At 34.2% G+C, this 26,547-nt stretch overlaps 1 protein-coding gene across 3 annotated transcripts in view; it reads right to left on the bottom strand.

The window, feature by feature from the left end:
* SCAPER (S-phase cyclin A associated protein in the ER) overlaps positions 1-26,547 on the bottom strand; it is a 495,909-nt gene that overhangs the window by 276,239 nt on the left and 193,123 nt on the right. For all 3 annotated transcript variants that reach the window (XM_082647309.1, XM_082647310.1, XM_082647311.1), the window contains exons 18-20: positions 24,293-24,374; positions 22,108-22,260; positions 21,208-21,315 (exon numbers count right to left, since the gene is read on the bottom strand). In XM_082647309.1, the coding sequence (XP_082503435.1) occupies positions 21,208-21,315; positions 22,108-22,260; positions 24,293-24,374 (343 nt within the window). The remainder of the gene's footprint in view (positions 1-21,207; positions 21,316-22,107; positions 22,261-24,292; positions 24,375-26,547) is intronic.

Here is a 26,547-nt window from a genome sequence, read left to right as displayed (position 1 = left end):
TACAGCTGAGTAATGATTACATGGAGGCTTGTCATATTATTCTGACTACTATTATAAATGTTTTAAATTCTCCACAATAATCAGTTTAGAAAATCTTGTAACAAGAAATAATTTGTACACATGCATCTTAAAATTCTATGTCTTGCCAAAAGGAGTAAATGAAATCACAATATTCCTATATCTCAAGCATCTAAGAACTGGACTTAAAATGAAATTTACATGTTTGCACACTATTCAAGTGCTAACAGTGTGTACTACAAGTTTGAAATCTATTGTAAGGACAGAAGGAGACAATATCCTGCAGAAAATAATCCTTAATGACATCCTTTCTTAAAACCCTAAGGAACTGCCTAAGGTAAGAAAAATACAGCAGTCTCATCTCCTTTTACCCGAAATGTTGCTTGCTTCAAGTTTTCTATAGTTCTGGTCATCCAAAAATAGAGCTTTTCAGAGACTGATAGTCCTGCCTCCATTCTATATGAACAACCAAATAGCTTCACAGCCCAGTCTACTTAATAATTAATAAATGTTCAGTTAAAAAAAAAAAAAGAAACTGTAAGTAATTTACTTCTCCAACAATATTACTCTATAAATATATTCACACTGCAGTGAGATTTACAACAAAATATCAGCAGTAGGGAATTGACTCCATAAATTATGGTACATGAATTAATATGATACTATACAGATTTGTTTAGTTTCAAACAACAGTAATGATATTAGAAACATTCATTGTATAATGGTAAATAAAAATTCAGTAGATGCAAAAATCCTCAACAAAATACGAGCAAACAGAATCCAACAACACATTAAAAAGATCATACACCATGACCAAGTGGGATTTATCCCAGGGATGAAAGGATTCTTCAATATACGCAAATCAATCAATGTGATACACCATATTAACAAATTGAAGGATAAAAACCATATGATCATCTCAATAGATGCAGAAAAAGCTTTTGACAAAATTCAACACCCATTTGTGATAAAAACTCTCCAGAATGTGGGCATAGAGGGAATCTACCTCAACATAATAAAGGTCATATACAACAAACCCACAGGAAACGTCATTCTCAATGGTGAAAAACTGAAAGCACTTCCTCTAAGATCAGGAACAAGACAAGGATGTCCACTCTTGCCACTATTATTCAACATAGTTGTGGAAGTCCTAGCCACAGCAATCAGAGAAGAAAAAGAAATAAAAGGAATACAAATTGGAGAAGAAAAAGTAAAACTGTCACTGTTTGCAGATGACATGATACTATACAGAGAGAATCCTAAAAATGCCACCAGAAAACAACTAGAGCTAATCAATGAATTTGGTAAAGTTGCAGGATACAAAAGAAATGCACAGAAATCTCTTGCATTCCTATACACTAATGATGAAAAATCTGAAAGAGAAATTAAGGAAACACTGTCATTTACCACTGCAACAAAAAGAATACAATACCTAGGAAAAAACCTACCTAGGGAGACAAAGGACCTGTATGCAGAAAACTTAAGACACTGATGAAAGAAATTAAAGATGATACCAACAGATGGAGAGATATACAATGTTCTTGGATTGGAAGAATCAATATTGTGAAAATGACTATACTACCCAAAGCAATCTACAGATTCAATGCAATACCTATCAAATTACCAATGGCATTTTTTACAGAGCTAGAACAGAAAATCTTAAAATTTGTACGGAGACACAAAAGATCCCAAACAGCCAAAGCAGTCTTGAGGGAAAACAACAGAGTTGGAGGAATCAGACTCCCTGACTTCAGACTATACTATAAAGCTACAGTAATCAAGACAATATGGTACTGGCACAAAAACAGAAGCATAGATCAATGGAACAAGATAGAAAGTCCAGAGATAAACCCACACACCCATGGTCAAGCAAGGATATACAATGGAGAAAATACAGTCTCTTCAATAAGTGGTGCTGGGAGAACTGGACAGCTACATGTAAAATGTAATTAGAACACTCCCTAACACCATACAGAAAAATAAACTCAAAATGGATTAGAGACATAAATATAATAATGGACACTATAAAAGTCTTAGAGGAAAACATAGGAAGAACACTCTTTGACATAAATCACAGCAAGATCTTTTTTGATCCACCTCCTAGAGAAATGGAAATAAAAACAAAAATAAACAAATGGGGCCTAATGAAACTTAAAAACTTTTGCACAGCAAAGGAAACCATAAACAAGACGAAAAGACAACCCTCAGAATGGGAGAAAATATTTGCAAACGAAATAAAGGACAAAGGATTAATCTCCAAAATATATAATCAGCTCATGCAGCTCAATATTAAAAAAACAAACAACCCAATCCAAAAATGGGCAGAAGACCTAAATAGATATTTCTCCAAAGAAGACATACAGATGGCCAAGAAGCACATGAAAAGCTGCTCAACATTACTAATTATTAGAGAAATGCAAATCAAAACTACAATGAGGTATCACCTCACACCAGTTAGAATGGGCATCATCAGAAAATCTACAAACAAGAAATGCTGGAGAGGGTGTGGAGAAAAGGGAACCCTCTTGCACTGTTGGTGGGAATGTAAATTGATACAGCCACTATGGAGAACAGTATGGAGGTTCCTTAAAAAACTACAAATAGAATTACCATATGATCCAGCAATCCCACTACTGGGCATATACCCAGAGAAAACCATAATTCAAAAAGATACATGCACCCCAATGTTCACTGCAGCACTATTTACAATAGTCAGGTCATGGAAGCAACCTAAATGCCCATCGACAGATGAATGGATAAAGAAGATGTGGTACATATATACAATGAAATATTACTCAGCCATAAAAAGGAACGAAATTGGGTAATTTGTTGAGACGTGGATGGATCTAGAGACTGTCATACAGAGTGAAGTAAGTCAGAAAGAGAAAAACAAATATCGTATATTAACGCATATATGTGGAACCTAGAAAAATGGTACAGATGAACTGGTTTGCAGGGCAGAAATTGAGACACAGATGTAGAGAACAAACGTATGGACAACAAGCTGGGAACGCGGTGGGGTGGGGATGGTGGTGTGCTGAATTGGGCGATTGGGATTGACATGTATACATTGATGTGTATAAAATTGATGACTAATAAGAACCTGCTGTACAAAAAAAAAATTAGTTATATAAATATGCAGGTGTAGATCCATTTATCTATTCTGTTCCACTTGTCTATTTTCCAATCTAGATACTAATACTACACCACTCTGATTGCTATAACTTTTATAATAAGCCGTATAATCAGGTAGCATAAAATCTCCAACTTTGTTCTTTTTCCAAAGTTGTTTTTGTTATGAATCAGCTTGTAAATTGTATTCTGTTCCACTTGTCTATTTTCCAATCTAGATACTAATACTACACCATCTTGATTGATATAACATTTATAATAAGCCTTATAATCAGGTAGCATAACATCTCCAACTTTGTTCTTCTTTTTCCAAAGTGGTTTGGTTATGAATCAGTTTGTAAATTTTTATAAGAAAGTGGAGAAGAAGTACTGAGATCTTCCTGAATGGAACACTTGTAGGACAGAGCCTGAGGATTTGTCCAAGGTGTTCTCATTTAAGTATTATTTCCTAAGCTCTGCATTTATCTAAAAGAGAGATAATGTAGAAAAAAATGTTAAAAAAGCATATATATATAATATGTATAAAAATTCTCAATTGGGCTTTCCTGGTGGCGCAGTGGTTGAGAGTCTGCCTGCCGATGCAGGGGACACGGGATCGTGCCCCAGTCCGGGAGGATCCCACATGCCGCGGAGCGGCTGGGCCCGTGAGCCATGGCCGCTGAGCCTGCGTGTCCGGAGCCTGTGCTCCGCAACGGGAGAGGCCACAACAGTGAGAGGCCTGCGTACCGCAAAAAAGAAAAAAAAAAAATCTCAATTAAAAAGGGCTACCCTTTTAATACGTCTGATGAACTTAATGTGATTGAGAGACACCGATATTGCTGTTTGTTATCTTGTGTGCAAGACCTATTAGATGTGTGAAAATACCGATCCCTTGGAAAAGAAGTCTGTGTTAATATAATTGTACATTCTATGTTGTCATATGTAGCATATCACGTAGACAACTGTCTGGTTGTACTTGGAAGATTTTTTGAAATCTGATTGCTACTCAATGATTTTCTGTTTTAAAGAGTGTGAAACAGATCACATATGCAAGTAATAAGACCAAAAATCTTAAGACCAATGTATACAATTAAACCACATAGCTTATATTCTTAAAAAATAAAATAAAATTCAGGATTCAATCCTTGCAGTGCAGCTTATATATAAATAAGTGTGTAAGATTCATATATTCATATGTAAAGAGCTGAAAATTAGATCAAAATGCTAACAGTAGGCAAACTATATTTTTCTCAAATTTTCCACAATTGACATATATTTAAATTTTAATTATTGTGAAATTAATGGTAATAAGGAAATGTAAGGAAAAGGCAAGCTATTTAAAGAAAAGAGGATTTGTTTGTATTAGGTTAAGTTGCTATAGGCTCATTTGTGCTGCCGAAGAATAAGTATAACTACATAAAAATACACTCATCTTTTTGTATCTATCCACAATCCTAATTATTATGGCACAGGCACAAGGAAAAGAAAGTATACTCTTTGAGACACAGTATCTATGACTCATTTCCAAAATATGAATCAATCAGTACCAAAAATCATCCAAAGACCCCTGGATCTCCTTCTTTCCTATAAAAATTTAAAAAATACAGCTCCTACCCTGGAATCCTGCTCAGTGCAAGTACTAATCTGCTACTAACAAGTCAGAAATGAGTCTTCATTGGCCATTCTCAGTAGTTGACACTGTTAATTCTAAATATCCATTAAGAGGGGAGACTGTTTTTCCTTAGGAATAGAAAAGCAAATCAATGCAGTGGAAACAGCACTGAACTGTGAGTCAAGATAGCTATACCAGGATAAATTCTACAGCTCATGGCTAAGTGACTTCTCTGGGCCTCAGTTTCCTCAGTAGGAAAAAAAGAAAAGGGATTAGACAGTAAATTGCAAAGTCCCCCATTTTCTAACATTCTGGAAATGAATGTATCAAGCCCAAAAGCTAATTAATGATGGCTAACTGTGTACACACACACAAATTTAAGTCTAGTTTTAAAGTCACAGTTGTGACTTTTTATATAAAAACAACATTGCTGCAATAAGAAATACCAGTACAACATATAAGGAAACTAATACCTATACAGATGATCTCATCAAAGTTTATACCCTTCTTATTCTTTTAATTACCTTTTACGGCATACTAGACCAAACCCTGGCCTTTCTAACATAATTTACTATATTCAACGAAATAATTCATATTGAAGTTTATGACTTCGATATTCTATCAGACTCTTCCTAAAGGCTCTCATAGTTCTTTATTTTTTAAAAGAGACAGGAAAAAATTAAGCCATAGATAGGTTCATGATCTTTGGGAAAGAATGTCAAAGTTCTAAAAATAGTTGATTAGAAGGAAAATATAAATGACACAATATAGGATTTTATTAAACTATAATTATTATAGCTCTCTCAAGGGTTACCACACAATAAATACATTTCATAAAATGTGCTACATCAAAGAAAATAATTTGCTTCCCATTATTTAAAAATATTATAATACAGAACTGAGAATTTTTAAGGATGTTATTCTTCCTTGATCAAAAAGCATTTAAATATGTCTTCTTTGAATAAAAAGGACCAGAATTTCATTACAGTAATACAAATGTATTTTTACTTGAAAATCAAACGTCATGTTCAAGAGGCATATTTCTCTAGAGCCAAAAGTTTACTTTCAAGAGCAGGGTGGATGCCAAGTTACTAATCTAAATAGGTGAGAAATTAATGCAAGGGTTTTCACATTTTGTTTGGAAAACAACATTTTTCTCTCAACCTCATCCTTTACTTTCTCAACTTTGTAATCTAAAATCCAATGATATTAATCAATTCCAGAACCAAATAATGTTTTCTCTTAAATTCTTAAAAATATTATGAGGCATTCTGCTCTTTGAAGCCTGCCTGGCACAACAACAAGTAAGATAAATAGGAGGCATTTTACAATATTTCCTCACTGTCTTCTACAAAACTGGGAAAGGGTGAAGGCCTGGAGGGTTGGAACTTGTTTTTCTTGTTTCTCTGGATGACGATGGTAAGAAAAGTGAGGGGTGAAGAAGAGGTGGAAGAGTGGAGAGATGAAGGTGTTTGGGAAGGGAAGAAGAAGGAAAATCAGGAGAAAAAGAGGAAGAAGCAGATGAAAGAAGGGAAGAAATAAAGAAATACTCAACCACAAACAACATGGCATTTTTAGACAGTACTTTACCACATATTTTGAATACCAACCTCAGAGACATAGTATATTGAAAATAATAACAGGTTAGCTTATTAACATTTAACTTATTAACATTTAATTCAATACTAAGTGTCAAGGGCTTATGCTAACAGCTTAAGTTAAAGAGTCAGAGTTTTACTCAGAATAAGACCAAAAGAATCTAAACTATTATTTTGACTGATATCACTCTTCCATAAAACTATTCCAGCAGATTATCCCCCAGAAAGATTTCACAGGAAAGTTGATTTGTAACTACTGATTGTTTGGATGGCATTAGCCATATCTACAGATTATTATCATCCAGGCACTATTCAGAAGTGAAAGCACCATATACAAAAACTAGTTCATTTATATTCAAATGAGTGTTTAGAGATTCATGAAACTATGAAATTTATCAGAGATAGCATAAAATTAAGAGATAGGCTCAAGTGACATTATTTATCTGTATTTCCCTGGTCCCTGGACTAGTGCAGAGTGCACAAGCAGGTGCTGAAGAAATGCTTAAAAAAAAGTTTGAGAATTCCATTATATTTAAATAAAATTTTAAATTTAGTCAAACAGTAAATTTAAGAAAATCTGAAATGTAATGCCTTTTATCAAAATAATGCCCTTTGTGACAGCATCATTTTGAAAAATTAAACACATGTGACAATGACAATTTTTAAAACTCGATAGGCTATTTTAATTATACAAAAGATTCAACTCTGCCAAGATCCCTGTCTACAGGTATAGGATACACTTATGTTCTTATCTACTACAATCTATGTATTATATTGTTTGAAGTGACCGATGAGAAAAATGAAGCTAATGAAATACTGTGAAACAGACACCATGTAAAAGAGAAAAGGCCATCTTCTGATAGAACGATAGTCCACCATCTGTCCCCCTGCCACTCAGTGACAATTACAAATACTCCATCAGTTTTCTGATTGGTGGAGATGATAAATGAGGTAAAGACTTCTTTTTCAGATACTGATATTCCTTTCTGATCTAATCTGAGGTTTAACAGATGACTCAAAGAAAAGCCCAGAGTTCAACAAGCTTATAATTTATCATGCTGTGAAGATGGAAAGAGGTCTGAGCTCAATACTACAACAGGGAATGGTTCAGTAGTATTGAACCACGGCTTATAATGAAAAATATCTTTGCAGAATTCTCAGATTTAAAATATAGCAACTTAGATTAGTATCAGACTTCATCCTCAGAAATGGTTTCAATAATATCCCAGTAACAATATTACCACAGATCACAAATAACATCACCCTTTCAATACAGAATCAAAGAGACAATAATGCTCATAGACAGAGCTGGAACTCCCCAGTTGTGAGTGGCTTTCACAAGCCCTGGGTGACAAGGGCTTGAGAGAGTTAGCAGCTTCACATCATAGTCAACAGTACCAGAATAAACATTCCCTTTAAGTCTATTGACCTTTAAATGTTTAAGAAAAGGATGCAAGCAAAAAAATAAATACATAGGTTAAAAGTAAAAGGATAAAAAAGGATATACCACTCTAACACTAGATAAAAGAAAGCCGGAGTGGTTATGTTAATATTAGACAACATAGCAAAGAATATTATTAGGAATAAAGAAGGTCATTTGACAATAAAAAGGGGTCAATTTAGTCAAGAGGACATAACAATGATTAGCATTTATGAATCTAATAACAAGGCTTTGAACAACATGAAGCAAAAACTGGTTGAACTGCCAAAAGAAATAGAAAAATTAACAGTTAAAATAAAAGATTTCCATATCCCTCTCTCAAAAATTGATAGAACAAAAGTAGGCAGAAAACCAGCAAGGATATAGCAGATGATGAAACTTTTTGAGGTGACAATTATGTTCACTATCTTGATCTTGGTGATGGTTTCATGGGTGTATGACTATGACAAAATTTATTAAATCATAAACTTTAAAGTAAGTGCAGTTTAATGTATAACATTTATACCTCAAAGTGCTTTAAAAACAGCAGGAAATTCCCAATTTGTATGAATCTAGGCACTATAATACTGAGTGGAAAAGAGCTAAGTTCAAAAAGATCACATACAGCATGGTAACTTTTTATAGAGCAGAAAACAACTAAAATAAAAGTATATTTTTTAGTTAACAGATCTAGATGCAAAAATAAAACTATGAAGGGAAGAGGAGGAAAGAGGAAGAATATAAAAGTACATATCAAAAACCTAACCAAAACTAGGTTTGCCATAACAATACAAAAAAAAAAATTCTAGGAGAGAGGCATTAAATAAGAAAGAGGAATGTTTCATATTCTTAAAAGGTATAATTCATCAGTAAGATGAAAAATGTGTAAATAGTTATGACCACGATAATTAAACTTTGTGATATATATATTGCAAAAACTGACTTTAAGAATACAAGGAGGCAAGAATAAATAATAATAGCATATTGGTAGTCTTCATTTTTGAGAAAAGGATATTAATGAGCATAAAAATAGGTGTAAAAAAGTAAGAATATTCACATAACAATGAACAAATTTGATCTAACATACACTATACATACCCAAAGAGAAAAAAACATATTCTTCTTAAAATTTTACAATGTATGAAGCTATAAAGAAAAATCATTAAATTTCCCAAAGTAGAACCTATATAAGGCATAACCTATGACCGTAATGAAATAAAAATTGAAATTAAAAACAAAGACTAGTGCTCATTTTGGCATTACATATTTTAAATTAAAGCAATGCACAGAAGATTATCCTGGCTCCTATGCAAAATATCTGACAGTCAAATCCATGAATCACTTCACACTTTTAAATACACACAAACACTCATATTCATAAAATAAAGCAAAAGGCATTGCCACCACTCTAATCTATAACCTTGGAACTACCTCTTTGTTTAAAAGAAAATAAAAACTGAAATACAAAATACTTGTAAAACCCACTAATTATCGAGAAACAAGCCAGCAAGAAATGCTAAGACTTAAATGAAGAAAACTATACACTTTACTGAATGACACATACATACAAATACAATATATGAGTAGACAAACATGTGGCTGGATGGAAAGAAAGAATATTTAAAAGATGTCCACACTTATCTCAATGCAGTCTCAATCAAAACACAAACAGGATTTTCTTAGCTTACAAGTTAATTGCAAAGGTTATGTAGAAACTGAAAAGCAGAGGAATAGCTAAGGAAATTTTGAAAAAGAATAAAGAAGAACAAACTGACCCTATGAGAGTAGAAGCAAGAAGACAGCAAATGACATCTACTCAAGTTTTGGAGAAAATAAATGTAAAATTGCAAATGTCTACCCAGTGAAAATATCTTTCATAAACAAAAGCACACACAAACAAACAAAATTTCCTACTGGGAGATTCTTACTAACCTGAGTAGTAGGCACAAAGACAGTTGTTCTATTATTATTCTACAAACAGTATATATACATCTTATGTACTCTTCTGTTACATAATGAATTTCACCAAAATATTTTAAAGTAGAAAAAGATACACCATGCATATACTAAATAAATGAAATCTAGTATATGTATACTACTGTCAAACAAAATAAGACTTCAAGAAAATTCTTCAGAGGTAGAAAAAAAAGCCAATTTATTTTGTGAATCTGTTATGAACTTGATGTTAAAACCAGAAAGCACCTGCAGATAAAAAGGAAAACTATTCACCTATAGCATTACTCATGCTACAGAGCCATTTCATATAGTAAAAGGCTGAATACATTGAAAGATATACAATTGTAAACTTGTATGCTCTTAGTAACGTAGCCTCAAAATATATGAAGCAAAAATGGCTGGAACAAGAAAAAATAAATTTATGATCACAGTGAGAGACTTTAATCTCCTCAATCAGTAATTGAAAGTAGACAAAACTCAATATAGATATAGAATATTGTAATATCATGACTAATATGCTTGATAGAATAGGTAACTAGAAAATACAATTTCTCTTCAGGCACAGAACATTTACAAAATCTTACCCTGTGCTATGCTACTTCAGATTTCAAAGGATTTCAAAGACTACATTCTCTGATCTTACTGTAATTAATGTAGAAATCAACAGACAAAACTCTTATGTTTGGAAATTTCAAGTCAATGTTCTAAACAACCAATGGATAAAAGAAAAAATTCTGAAGGAAATTAGAAAATATTTAGAAGTGAGTAATAATGAAAATATATTGTATCAAAAAAGGCCTTAGAGATTAATATCTTTAGGAAAAAAGGCTAAAAATTAATGAGCAAAGCATTCACCTTAAGGAGTTAGAAAAAGACTGGCAAAAATAAACTCAGAGAAAGAAGTAAAAAGGAAATAATAAAACCAAGAAATGACATTTACTGAGTAAAAAACAAAGAAGCGATAGGATCAACAAAACTAAAAACCAAATCTTTAGAAATACTAATAAAATAGACAAACTCATGACAAGAAAGATCAAGAAAAAAAATATAGGCACAGGACTTCCCTGGTAGTCTAGTGGCTAAGACTCCACGCTCCCAATGCAGGGGGCCTGGGTTCAATCCCTGTTCAGGGAACTAGATCCCACATGTCACAACTAAAAGATCCCGCCTGTCGCAACTAAAAGATCCTGCCTGTCGCAACTAAAACGATCCCGCATACTCATGCCGCAACTAAGACCCAATGCAGCCAAATAAATAAATAAATAAATATTTTTTAAAAAATATAGGCACAAATTTTAAATGTTAGAAATGAAAAAGGAGACACAGTTAAAGATTCCTTTAAAAATCACAAAGAATACTATCAAAAATGTTTTGCCAAGACCATTGAAAACTTAAGAAAACATATAATTTCCTAGTAAATGAAAATTTACCAAAATAGATGTAGTAAATCATAGAAAATCAAAATACACTCAAATAAATAATTGCTAATTTAGAATCTGACCAACTCATTAGGATAGCTACTACCAAAAAAACATAAAATAACAATGTTGGCAAGGATGTGGAGAAATTGGTACCCTTGAGCAGTTTATGGGAAAGTAAAACTGTACAGCTACTGTGAAAAAAAGTTTAGTGTCCTCAAAAAATTAAAAATACAATCACAGTACGATCCAGAAATCTACTTCTGGGTATACATACAAATAATTGAAAGCAAGCATTCAAACAGATATTTGTACATGTCCATAGCAGCATTATTTGCCGTAGCCAAATGGTGGAAGCAAATCAAGTGTCTATCAACACATAAATGGATAAACAAGATGTGGTATATACATACAATGGAATATTACTCTGCCCTAAAAAGGAAGGAAATTCTGACATATGCTACGACATGGTTGAATCTTACGCTGAGTGAAATAAGCCAGTCACAAAAAAACAAATACTATAGGATTCCATTTGTGTGAGGTGTGTGTGGTAGTCAAATCCTGAGACAGAAGGAATGGTGATTGCCAAGGCCTGGGGGGAGGGAGAATGGGGAGTTATTGTTTAAAGGGTAAAGAGTTTCAGTTTTGCACAATGAAAAGATTTCTGTGGCTGGATGTTGGTGATGGCATACAACGTGAATGTACTTAATGCCACTGAACTGTACACTTAAAAATGGATAGGATGATAAATTTTAACTCGTGTATTTTACCACAAATAAAAAACAGAAAATAATTTTTCAGAAAAAACATATACTAAGAACATATAATTTTATAGACACGTTAAACAAAACCTTCAAAGAAAAGATTATTTCTATTTTATGCAACCTATCCCAGGAGTTTAAAAAAAAAGGAAAAACTTGTTAGCTTATATTATGAAGCTAATATAATCTTGAGAAAGGAAAATTAGGAAAATCTAACTAAAATATTTGCAAAACAAATTCAACTACATATCTTTTTATTTTTTTCGGTATGCGGGCCTCTCACTGCTGTGGCCTCTCCCCCCTCAACTACGTATCTTTAAATCAAGACCAAATAAGTTTAATAACAGAAAAGTCATTAATGTAATATATCACATTAAAAAAATTAAGGGAGGGCTTCCCTGGTGGCGCAGTGGTTGAGAGTCCGCCTGCCGATGCAGGGGACACGGGTTCGTGCCCCGGTCCGGGAAGATCCCACATGCCGCGGAGCGGCTGGGCCCGTGAGCCATGGCCGCTGGGCTTGCGCGTCCGGAGCCTGTGCTCCGCAACGGGAGAGGCCACAACAGTGAGAAGCCCGTGTACTGCAAAAAAAACAAAAAAAAAAAATAAAAAAATAAATTAATTAATTAAGGGAGGGAATTCCCTGGTGGTCCAGTGGTTAAGACTCCACGCTTTCACTGCCGAGGGCCCGGGTTTGATCTCTGGTGGGCGACCTAAGATCCCACAAGGCGTGCAGTGTGGCCAAAAAAATAAATAAATAAAATAAAATATAGGAAAAAGTGACCTTTCCATAAGATCCAGAAAAAAATTTCAATAAAAATACCTACTTATTTTTTTAAGACCTTACAAAACTAGGGAACTTCCTTACCTTGATGAGAGCCATTTATAAAAACTTGTAAATTGTTAAAACTCCAAATCAGAAAATAAACAGGGTAAAAAAAGTCTTAATTTCATTCAGCTTAAAATGCCAAGTTACTGAACTAGTTACCAGCATAAATCTAAGGTCACTCTGTACCCCAAATCCTATAGCATGGTTAACACAGATGAAACCCTGGCAAGAGTCAATTGTACATGCTTTAATTCACTTGTTCTACAATGCCAAAAAGCTAAAAAGCCAACTTGAAATTAAGAATACATGCACCTATCTGAGCAAATCTCATCAAAGTGGTCAAAATGGAATCTAGTATTTTGTCTTTTATAATGGCATCAAAGGATATTGCAACAATTTAAAAGAATAAAGAACTAAGGATGCAACAAGCCAAAATACCCAACTTCACCATAATGGTCTTTTATGGTTGCAGATGCATTCATTTATCTAATTTTAACCTTGAATCAAGAAAAAGCAAAAAAGGGGCACAGAAGACTCTGGAGCAACAGGGACACATCTCCATTGTTCTATTTCTTTTTTAATTTTTTAAAATGCTTTTGCTTTTATCAAAGTTACCCATACACATAATTTACACAGTCAATAGTTCAAGGAAAGTAGTTTCCTACTGGTTCCCCCACTTCTTTCCTCAATCCAGAGGCAATGATTTTAGCTGGTTATTTTATCATTTTTTCTCTATACTCCTTAATATATTTTGTGTTGCTACTTCTTCAGTTTTCAATTTTAGGAGTATCTATTGACTTTTCATTGTGAAACATAAGGACTTAAGCTCTACTCCTGGAACCTGGTCCTCCCACCCACACTTTGTATCTCATGTATTCCCCTATCCTTCCAAATGTAAAGAAAATAAAGAAGTGTTATCACCTAATTATCCAGGTGACAGGAATATGGGGTTTACTACATTACTTTCTTCTTTTTTTGGTGTAAAATTTTAATATTTAAAAAGAAAATTCAGCAACACTAGTGAAATATGGGAGAAAAAGTAATATATTTTATCTTTGCATCAAGTAATATATATAAATTATCTAGAAGGAATGAAATATTAAATTTACATGACTGAAATTTTCACATAATATAATAATATATATATCTAAAACTTTTTCACTTTATAAAAATTTCTTCAATGTAATTTTAAACTAGGCCACTTTATTTTTATTTTATATTGGAGTATAGTTGATTAACAGTGTTGTGTTAATTTCAGGTGTACAGCAAAGTGATTCAGTTATACATATACATGTATCTATTCTTTTAAAAATTCTTTATGCTAAGATACTTCATAATCTAAATAAAATTTTTTTGAGAGAGAGGACCAAACTACGGGACTGTGACAATTTTGCTTTATAGCTTTGTGATTTTCCTAACACAACAGATGTGCCTACTCTGCCAACTGCAAGAGAAGCCAAAGTGACAGAATAATTATTACTAAAACTCAGTAAGTTTGATCAGAGATAGGTGTTCCCTGCTCCTCTATGAATATCTACTTTGGAACTAAAACACTGGCCACTGAATTTCAGATAAAGAACCTAATAAAGTCTTAATTAAAGTAAAAGCATTTATAATCACTGATTTATTAAGGAAAATTAGAAGAATTATCTAAATTAGGCATGTAAAATGCTAAATTTGTCATCTATCCTCATTAGGGCAGCAATGTTCCCTCTCATAAACTATCAATAAATCTTTCATTTCCTTTATCCCTCCCACATGAAATCGTCATACTATGGATTTTAAGATTATGCAGGCATAAAATTTCTATATAAAGAAATACATATTATAAAACTTTTACAGCATATTCAAGTAGAAGCAGCTTGAGCTGTATAAATTTGTCTCACTGTAACCCTGTTTCAGATCCTCCATCATCCAACTGAAAGACAGCAGCTGAGAAATGGTGATCACAGTTGCTCCGATCTTTTAACATCGCCCATGGACACAATTCTGCAGCTCCTTGTAATTGACACTTAAGAGCCAGATGGGAAAGTATCAGCCTATACTCTGTGAATGTATAGAACTAGCCACGGTTCTAGTCATTCCTAGCTACCATGATCTGGATTAAGAGTTTAAGGAGTTTAAGAGTTGTCTTTTATAAAACAATAGCGTTTAGGTATGTAATTAACTTCTTAAAGGCAATGGATACCTGTTGCAAATAACTGCCAAAAACATATTATAGGGACCTCCCTGGTGGTGCAGTGGTTAGAAATCCACCTGCCAATGTAGGGGACACGGGCTCCAGCCCTGGTCCAGGAAGATCCCACATGCTGCGCAGCAACTAAGCCCGTGTGCCACAACTACTGAGCCTGAGCTCTAGAACCAGCAAGCCACAACTACTGAGCCCATGTGTCACAACTACTGAAGCCCTCATGCCTAGAGCCCATGCTCCACAGAGAAGCCACCGCAATGAGAAGCCCACGCACCGCAACGAATAATAACTGCCTGCTCACCGCAACTAGAGAAAGCCCATGCGCAGCAACAGACCCAACACAGCCAAAAATGAATAAATAAATAAATAATTTATATTAAAAAAAGTACAACACTTAACATATCATCTAGAAAACTCCATTCTAAACCTCAAATAAGCAGATGCCAAAAGGAAAAACTAATCTTAATTAGTTTAAGTAAACTATGAAATTTAGGCAACCACCATGATGCAAAAGAAAAGTAGCATGTGTTACAGTATACACGCACCAAGGACTCATGCAGGAAAATATGGTTGAAATGGCTTTTCACATTTGTACAGGTTAACAGTATTTTGAGAGCTAAGAGTCACAGAATGAAATTTTATCCAAAACTAAATAGTTTAAGTTTCTAAACTGCAGTTATTTGTTACCTATTTAAAAATGCATTTTATAATAGAGCAACTGTTTAAAAGCAAAGATCAATGGAAGAAATACTGAGACAGTGATTAGCAGTGAAAGCACAACACGTATCATTAGAAGAAGCATGAGAAACAGGTATCACTGGAGCACTATTTCAAAATTATTAATGTGATTATCCATTTTACCTTCCTTAGCACATGGCCTTTGCCCATTTCAACCCAGCTAGACAGGTGATTAGAATTTGTTCCAAAATAAATAAAAGAAAAAAAGCACCTTATAATCAACTTTAGATACGCAGAACAGATATATGAAGCAAGAGAAGAGTTTTATAAGCCAAGTTAATATCCTGAGGTTTAATAAATTTATTTACTTTGCCCTTTAGCATGTCAATAATCAAGCTTGGAGGATACCTATAGCATTTACTTCAAAGTACAGAGAAAGTTCCCTTTTGCAACCTTAAGGCTTAGTTACTTGGTTAGAATAAGGAGGAAAGAGAGGTTAAAGTAAATTTTACTTCTTTCTAGCCAAAAAAGTTTGGAGATGAAAGGAGGAAAAAAAAGTGTGTCCCAAGGGAGATAGGTGTGTTAGCTAAATCAGAGTAATGACAAAAGTATTATTTTGATTCTCAAAAGAAACTGTCTCTCTAGGTGTCCCTGGCACCAAATAGGGTATGGTCCATTAATATGGCCATGCTGTGTGGTTTAGCTTTCCCCAAATGCCCTTGGTTCTTATGTGATAGAAGCCAGTAGGATGCCAGGGGCCAGAATGGAGGTTATGGTAAAGTCTCAGAGATATGAAAACAGAGAGAACTGAGGGGTGGCCTGATCAGGAGGAGGTAAATAAATGGCTGATGCTCCACTGAAACACCATCCAAGTGGAAAGAATAGATCAAGAGTTCACTAGCCACCCTTCCAGATCGGTGGCCCTAAGTAAACTAAGTGAACAGGTAAACAAGAAACTCACACTGGAAATCAGAAAACACAAAGATACGATGTAGTACGATCCCAGCTTTTCCTCCTAACATGGGGTTACGTATGCCATACTCTTACTTCGATACGCAAAGATGCCATCTTAAGGAAATAAGCAAGAGGATGGGGACCAAGGATTGTTATAAAAGAGGCTGGGTACTAACTATGGAAACTAATTAAATTACCAGATCAAACTAAGGTTTAAAATGAACTGGTTGCCTACTTAAAATTTCTTCCTTTAAAAAAAAAAATTTCTTCCTTGAACCAACGAAGAAGACTAAATCGGCTATAGATAGATAGCTACATATTCTCTGCAAATCCCAGGTACAATGCAAGTGAATTTACCACCATAAGAATTCCAAAAGTGAGAAGAAATATACACATTAACAATCAGCTATATGTGTGTGTGGATTATATACACACACAACTATAAAAATTTTCCCAGCCTATTAAACAGAAAATGAAGGCAATGGAAACTATGTCCTATAAGAAAGGGTAAGATGTTTTTACATCATTTCTCAAACTAACATAAAATGTACTTATTGAAGTATTGGGGGGAAATGAAGATCCATTCTAAATGAGTTCTAGTTTTTTAATTTGACTTGATTTTCTGTTGAAAGGCAAAGAAGATATTTTCCTAACATGATTATTAAAAGAGAGTAAATACTTGTGCTTCTACAAATGTAATAACCAAGGTAAAAAGAAAACGAATCTATTAGGAATTACGGAGTTATCTACTATTTCTCAGACTGCCATCAATTCTGGGAGACATCTACTACCTCTTTTTTTTTTTAATTAATTAATTTATTTTTGGCTGCGTTGGGTCTTCGTTGCTGTGCGCGGGCTTTCTGTAGTTGCGGTGAGCGGGGGCTACTCTCCCTTGTGGTGCGCGGGCTTCTCATTGCGGTGGCTTCTCTTGTTGAGGAGCACGGGCTCTAGGCGCGTGGGCTTCAGTAGTTGTGGCACAAGGGCTTCAGTAGTTGTGGCTTGCGAGCTCTAGAGCGCAGGCTCAGTAGTTGTGGCACACGGGCTTAGCTGCTCTGCGGCAAGTGGGATCTACCCAGACCAGAGCTCGAACCCGTGTCCCCTGTATTGGCAGGTGGATTCTTAACCACTGTGCCATCAGGGAAGCCCTTTACTACTTCTTCCACATCAATGCCAGGCACACTCTAGCCAAAGAGATTGGCTTATATCCCATTAAATACAGTGATATCTTTGTATTTTTACTAATTAAAATTTTCATTTTTTCCTTCAATCACCTAATTAGCATAATTTTCTAAGCAGAAACACTAATTTGGGATTTGTAAAATCACACTTGGTTGTAAACATTCACTAAATTATAACTTAAGATTCTTCATAAAAGTTGTTTTCATACTTTCCATGAATTAAATGAAAATAAACTATTATTTTCTCTATATTTAAATAACATGGTTGACAAACAGGTATAATGTATATGCTTTTAGGGCCAAGAAGTCTCACAAACACAGAAATGGATAACTTAAAAAAATTTTTTTAAACCTTTTTAATTTCATTTTCTACATGGAATTAAATGTACTTTATGCAAGTCCTACAAAAATCACTATCAGCTTCCTCAGTGTGAAAACAGGATCACAAAAGAAATCAGAGTTTTAATTAAAACTAATACTTTACTATTTCTCTAGTAATGTGCTGAAAAATTAAATTTTGGAATGTATTTAAACTAGCACCAGTTTCTTTTGACCTTTAAAAATCACGTACTTTTATCGTTTGCATTCTAGGATGATGAAAGAGAAAAAAAATCAAACATGTAACAGCTCTTTTTGTGAAGTCTCAAGAAACATAAGAAAAATTTCCTGGTCAAATTACAATAAAAACACAAAACATTAAACCTTTCTTGCTGGGCAGCTACCTCTTATGTTTAACAGGCTTGAAACAAAATGTGTCAGAGATCAAGAGTAAGTTATCTGATATGTCAAGTGCATAAGGTCAAAGGTCCAATTTTATTAGGTCAGAGGTGGTATAAATAAAATCTTATATGTCAAAGAAGAAGGGTCACAGATAAAGTGTATATAATATAAAGACATCACAGATGACAAGTAATAACTTTAAGTAGAACAAGTATGTTTACTATAGATACCTTTGCTGATTAAAAATGACGTGTGTGTGTAAATATAAAATTGCCTTTCTGTATTACACAACTACATTGCACACTTGTTTTCAGGAAAAATGGGCTATAACCAAGAATAACTACATGAATTGAGAACTTAAAGAAAATTTAATACTTTTATACCGAAACAGTACACAAAATGAATACATCGATCAAATCTCAAACCACAACAGCTAAACATCAAACTATGCTTTAGTAGCTAAAAAAGTTAGATAATATTACACATTTTTCTTCCAAAGTACATGAATTAAATATTCTTTCCTTCTCTACTTCTCCATTGAGATAAAAACACATAAAATTTAGATTCCAGTTTACATAATAGCAGTGCTCCACAAAAATTTAAAATATTTTTTTGTAAATTGAATAATATATTTAGTTTTTTTTATTAAGAGAACTTAGTTACAAACAATTTTTATAAGTGGAAGAATTTCCTTTATAATGGGAATAATTAAATTCTAATTAATGAAGCAATTGAGAATTTTTTTTCATAGTGGAACACACATAAACTTGACTCTAGCTCTAAACAGTAAACTTAAGTAGAGAATGGGGATAATCACATGAATGATTCAAGTTAAAAAAAAAAAAATTCCATGTTACTCTCTCTTAAAATACCCATACGATTTGATTAAAAGGCAAAAAAATTATTTCAGGTAAACTAAATAGATGATTAGTTCCATTTTTTATTTCACCTTTATTAATGGTACCTAAAGCCATTCTGTATAACCTTTCAGTTCAACTCAACTAAATGAGTTCTTATTAAATACCATACTATGTGTCAAGCATTATGTCAAACAATGGCTACTAGAGAAATTAAACATTTAAAGACTTCCAATTTCAGCCACAGTGACTGGCTTATACTGGACTAATCTTCCAACTCCAAAAGTTGCACAAAATATACAAAACATCTATTTAAAGGCATTAAAGAACAGCCAACACAGCCAGAACTTGAGAGACCATGATCCCTAAAAGGAGGGAAGCACATGAGGCGAGCTCCACATTCACTCTGGATTTTTCCCTAAGGGCTTATGCCAATTTTTGGCATGAGAGAACAGTGCAAGGTGAAAGTGGCAGTCTTACTAAGCTGAGGAGACAGAATTTGGTTTAGAGCTGTCAAAATAGTTGGAACTTGAGGGGCAAAAATCCTTAAAAGGAGGAATCATAAAGAAGTGAGCCAAATTAACCATGTGCAATTTCCCCTCAAACACTGGTCATATCCAGAAACTTAGGAGAAAACAGCAGCTTTGTTCCTCCTACCTAGGTAAGATTTATTAAGAACCATCCACAGAATTACCCCTGCTTCCTGACAGCATCCATTCCAGAGCAAAGTCCCACGTCCTTGAACACTCCCCCCAACCTCCAGATCACCTAGCAAAGATCCAAATCCTATAATAAGTCCTTTCTAACACATTATTGAGAAACTATAACTTCCCATAGTGTGCATTTTCCCTTCTTTTAACAAGTCAATAAACCTAATTTTATTCAACTGTAGATGTGTTCCTGATGGTCTTTGCCTGGAGAGCACTGACAAAAACCCAAGAAAAAGAATGAACTATAGCTTCATATAAATATTAGGGATCAATTTCACAGACTTAAGGATGAGTGAAAGAAGCCAGGTACAAAAAGTACATACTGTATGATATCATTTATATGAAGTTCAAGAACAGGCAAGACTAATTGATTGTGCTAGTAGTCAGAGAACAGTTACCTTTTGGGGGCACGACTGAGATGGGGCATGAGGGAGCCTTCTGGGGTTCAAGGAATTATTTATGTGCTGATATGAGTGGAACAAATGTAAAAATTCATCAAGCTATATACTTTAAATTTGTGTATTCTATTAATATATGCTCTACTTCAAAAAAGAGTTAAACACACATGTGCACATACACACAAGTACTGCCCTCAAAGAACCACAATAACCTTTCCTGGACATCTTAAAAGATGCTTGACAAACATGAATTTCTCATCTTTGGGTATGTTTAGAAATTTTCTATTAAAAATAGAACCAACAAATTCAGAGATTAGTAATGTCATACATATCTCAATAACAGTCGAGTGAAAAACATTTATAAAACTACTTATACAAATCTAAATTCCATGTAAATAGCAATTATAGGTAGATACATAATGCATTTCCAAAAATTTCTAAGTATTGTACTGATACAAAATTATCAACTTATATGATTTTTATATTGTTAACTGTTTTCCAAGAAACATAGAACATCACTAAATAAAATTATTAAAAAATTTAAATTATTAATATTTTTGAATTATTAAAATACCATAAACCTTTTTTTGCACTGAAATTATATAAACAGTATTAAATTCTTATTTCTATGTTTCTTTTAATATATATACTAAGATAAGGACATTTGTATACTATATTGTAGTAGTTATTAAATATTAAATATAGTTTTAAATAATCACAGAAATACATATGAACATGGATTTCTTCATAATAGAAAAGAACATAGAAGGTACTCAATAAAAGAACAAAATTAAAGCTTACCACTTCCTCATCTGAAAGTTCACGCCCTTGGATGCTGCTATTTTCTCTCACAGCTTGCTGGTGTTTTTTTCCTTTAATGTGGCTAAAAAGATACACCTCTGAAGAGATCTAAAAGCATAAAATCAGAGCAATGTAATGAACATATAATTATATCTTACTTTAAATATTACACATTCTATCCAGTATACTATATGCAAGTTGCGATCACTCTAGCATTTACATATTAGTCTTAAAAGTATTTTCTTTAGAATACAATTATGAGAATCCTCTAGAACAGGAGTGCCCAACCCCGGGTTCGCGGACCGTTACTGGACCTCTTAGGAACTGGGCCGCAGAGCAGGAGGTGAAAGGCGGCAGGTGACCGGCCAGCGAGCAAGCGGCTTCATCTGCCGATCCCTGTAGCTTCCGTTACCACCTGAACCATCCCCCCTCCCCCGTCCGTGGAAAAACTGTCTTCCACGAAATCTGGTCCCTGGTGCCAAAAAGGCTGGGGACCTCTGATCCAGAAGACACATGGTCAAAAAGGCATGTCATCAAAGCCAACCTTAACAGAGTATCATTTCTTCTAAGTATCAAGGTTCAAGTTTCAGCACTGAAAATGTTCCTTTTCTTCTGTGGTCATAATACCCAAAAATATTGACTTGGGCTATCATTAAGCAGGTATACATCCATTTTAGCAGCAACTGCATGCTTTGGTTCTTTGCACTGCTACTCCTAACTGCTGATACTATTTTTGTACTACTTACTTACTTTGCATAAAAATCATGAAAGAAATCCATGGTAGTCAGCAGATGCCTTAGTATGACTTTTAAAAGAGTGGGAGAATATATTTCCATAGTTTAATAAACTTTAGTAAATAAATTATGACGTATCGTAAAAATACTGATACTGACAACCTACCGGGACATTGCAGAGAGAACACTGCTTCTTTCTTTCATAAGGGGTCAATTTGGGGGCATAATCAGTATTTGCATGTCGTCCACTGCTTAACTCAGCAGCTTTTTCTTTTCTTTGCTCAATCTGTTCCATGTGCCTTCTAATGCTTTCATCATGCTGTAAATGAAGTCGAAGTGTGAGAATACAGAAATTTACTCAAGTTATACTGAGAACTTGAAAAAGTAATATTTCCATTAAACTTTCTAATATAACAAAATGTCTTAATTCAGTATTAACTTGGACAGTGAGGACAAGAATCTACATAAAGCCCTTTAATATCTCCTACATGCACAGTAACATTTCCTAAAGTGTACTTCATGGAATTACACTGTGGGTTATTAATAAGTGTTGATATTTTGTGGAAGGGGTTCTATGGTCAAATAAACTTGGAAAATATTAAGTTAAAGCTACTTACTTACTCCAGCTTGTCACTGTGCATTATGACTCAATAAACCTAGCTTACACTAAGCAACATTTTACACACTTATTTGACGACAACATACTTTTGAGAAGCACTTCCTGGAACACACTATGGGAAATGTTGCCCCACAGGTAAAGACCAAGCTCATCCTCACAGCAGACAAGGCCCATCATGACACAGACCTTTACCCACATCGACTCCAGTGACTTCCCAGAAAACAAAAAATAAACCAACTAAAAAACACTATTTCAGACTTCTGACTTTGTGCTCATACCACTTCATACGGCTGGATGCCATCCCACCCATCTACCTATTCAATTCGTCTTTCTTTCAAGATTCAGCTCACAAATTATTCTCTAAAATTATTTCCCTGACTTCTGAAATTCTTCATGTTAGCTTAGTATCCTCCTCTGTACTTTCATAGCACTCTATCCATATGGAAATTATCTGCTTAGCATCTGAATCTCACACTAGATTGAGTTCTTGAAACTGAGAACCATGTCTTACTCATCTCTGTATCCCCATGCCTAGCACAAGACTCAATAAATATTTGCTGCATTAAATTTAAATACATGATAAAGTTCTAGAGCTATGCAAATAGTAAAATAGGGTTCTCTACTCCCTGGAATTTACTACCCCTGTGAAAACCCAACATGTAAATAATTGTGACACAATGTAAAATATTCATACTGCTAGAAACTACTAATGGTAAAGATTTTCTAGAAAATATCAGCTTATCATAATCTCCCAAGCAACAACTGTGCAATTCATAAACATTGAAATAATCTTTTAGTTTATTTCTAAATAATTAAGTCTATGAATATAAGAAAGCTAGTAACAATGTCTTCAAGTCATTAACAAATTAATTACTAAAATCAAGAAATGCTAAAATTCCTTTACATTTTTTCTGTCAATTGCTTTATCTTACTAAAATAATTTCAGTTTTCAGATAGTTGAGTTGGAATTGATCATAGCCAAAACCATATGTCTTATTCTCCAAATACTGATATTAGGAATACAAATTAATTCAGTTTTTTTAAAAAGAAATATGACTGATTCTTTTCTTTTTTTAATAAATTTATTTATTTTATTGATTTATTTTTGGCCGCATTGGGTCTTTGTTGCTGCATGTGGGCTTTCTCTAGTTGTGGCGAGTGGGGGCTACTCTTTGTTGCAGTGCGTGTGCTTCTCATTGCAGTGGCTTCTCTTGTTGCGGAGCACAGGCTCCAGGTGCACGGGCTTCAGTAGTTGTGGCTCCGGGCTCTAAAGAGCAGGCTTAGTAGTTGTGGCGCACGGGCTTAGTTGCTCCGTGGCATGTGGGATCTTCCCGGACCAGGGCTTGAACCCATGTCCCCTACACTGGCAGGTGGATTCTTAACCACTGCGCCACCAAGGAAGCCCTAATTCAGTTTTTTTTTTTTTTTTTTTTTTTTTGTGGTACGTGGGCCTCTCACTGTTGTGGCCTCTCCCGTTGCGGAGCACAGGCTCCGGACGCGCAGGCTCAGCGGCCATGGCTCACAGGCCCAGCCACTCCGCGGCATGTGGGATCTTCCCGGACCGGGGCACGAACCCGTGTCCCCTGCATCGGCAGGCGGACTCTCAACCACTGTGCCACCATGGAAGCCCCTAATTCAGTTTTTATACAATTAATTAAATCGATAAAATTTTAATCTCATGCTACATTAAAATAGCTCTAAAATTTCAAATTAAAATATATAGTATTCCTACCTTGAGCTGAATTTTTTTCTGTAGCTCTTCCATAGCTTCTTGTTGAGCAGCTGTGAGTGCTGCCAATCGTTCTTCCCTGTCTCTATAAGAAGATATTTAAAAATTATAAACTCAACTGCTTGGAGTAACAAATTTCATGAGGTTAAAAAAATACAATTAGGACACATAGGCTTATATGTTCTAGAGAGTTTTTTTAATTATTTTTTTCTGAATGCCTATTAAGTCTCAGATATATTATTGCTCATTAAACATTTGGGAAGCAACAGACATTATTATTTATAAAAGTAGGTTTCTGGACCCAAGAATGGGTTTAAATACTAGCTCTGGGCTGTCATTTAAATATGGTATATTGAAAATATATATTTATCTCTTTTCCCTTCCAAAAACCTATAAAACAATATGAAAGGAATAGAAAAGGCAAAAATTCACAAAGACAAAGAGAATACGAGAGGAATCAATCACAAACAAATTATAAGACATACAAAGAAGTATGACCATGTTTAAGAAAAATGCAGTCAAATGAAACTCTCTGAATGAGGCCATATGCTAGATTTATTTGGTATTATAAATACATTATAAGAATTAAAAGAAAGTATGCCAACCTAAGGAAAAATATTGTGACAATGATTCAACAGATAGAGAATCTCAACAGAGAAAGAGAAAACGTTTTTTAAGAACTTTCCAACGAAAGGAACTAGGAGTCCTTAAACAAATGGCTTTCTAGGGATGGAGCAGGGAAAATATAAGATGAATTTGAAGAATCTTGCAGTGCCAGGAAGTAAGGAAGTACTCAAAAAAACAAAATGATGAAGTATGTCAAAGGCAAGCAGGGGTCAAACGAAAAAGCTTCCAATGTCCAAAGGTGAAACAATTTGAGCAACAAAATAAATACCATAATACTGGTTTGTAACCCATAGTATAATACAAATATAAACGAGTTCCCGTTGACATAACAAAGGAATTTAATAAATAAATGGGAGAACAAATATCCTGTACAGAAGAACTGCAAATAATTTATGTATGAATTCGTGTCTCAAGGAGGTAGAGAATAACTCCCCATCTCTTCAGCATAGGCTTGCTTCCAAGGAGGACAGCATAGGGAAATTTTTAAACTATACAGTGGAGAAATCTGACAAATACTACCTTAGCCAGGTGATCAAGGTTAACAAAATCAGTGATAAGTCAAGGTGACAGTATGAACCTTAGACATTTTAAAAATGGTAATTCACATTCACCTCTGTGCTCTTCCTCCCAAAACCCATAACCTCAGTCTAACCATGAGAAAAACATCAGACAAATCTTAAGAGAGGAAAAGTCTACAAAATACCTAACCACTACTCAGAACTGTCAAGGTCATCAAAACCATGGAAAGTCTGAGAAACTGTTACAGCTCAGAAGAACCTGAAGAGAAATGACAATTAAATATCTGAAGAAATAGTGGCCACTTGCCAAATTTTATGAAAAGCATTAATGTACAGAGTAGGATAATCATGAAGAGAACCAACCTACTGGTGAAAAACAAAGTCAAAAAGAAAATTTTGAAAACAGGAAAAAACCCCCAACAACTCACCATATACAGAGGAAAAACAGTATGATTAATGGCTGACTTTTCATGAGAAACAACAAAAGTAAGAAGATTCAAAGTACTGAAAGAAAAACCAAGAATTCTAAATCCATTAAAACTACCATTCAAAAGGAAGCCAAAATAAAAATATTCCCAGATAAGCAAACACCAAGATAATTCAATGAAAGCAAACCTGCCTTACAAGAAATACTGAAGGAAGTCCATCTAGCTAAAAAGATATGCCAAAGGGTAACTTGAATCCACAGAAAGAAATGAAATACACAGGAAATGATAAATAAGAGGATAAATATAAAGGAATCTACAAATACATTTTCTCTATTATTCTAATTCCTTTGAAAAATGTGGGACTGCATTTAAAAAATCGTAACACTATATTGTTGAGTTTATGACATATATAGATGTAATATATATGACAATACAAGAAGAAAAAGACATAGTGCTATATTGGAACAAAGTTGTTCTATTTTACCAAAATTAAGTTAATTTTAACGTGAAGTAGTTTGTGATAAGTCAAGATGAATACTGTAATAAAGAAAGCAAACACTAAGCAAATAACTAAAGTAATACAGTTTTTAAAATCAAGAGAAAAATGTAAATGATGCCCTAAAAAGTACTGGTTGAGGGACTTCCCTGGTGGCACAGTGGTTAAGAATCCCCCTGCCAATGCAGG

Source organism: Grampus griseus, assembly GCF_964374135.1.
Source record: "Grampus griseus genome assembly, chromosome: 2".
Taxonomy (NCBI): domain Eukaryota; kingdom Metazoa; phylum Chordata; class Mammalia; order Artiodactyla; family Delphinidae; genus Grampus; species Grampus griseus.
Note: the sequence above shows the minus strand (reverse complement) of the source record. Positions and strands in the feature narration are given on the sequence as shown.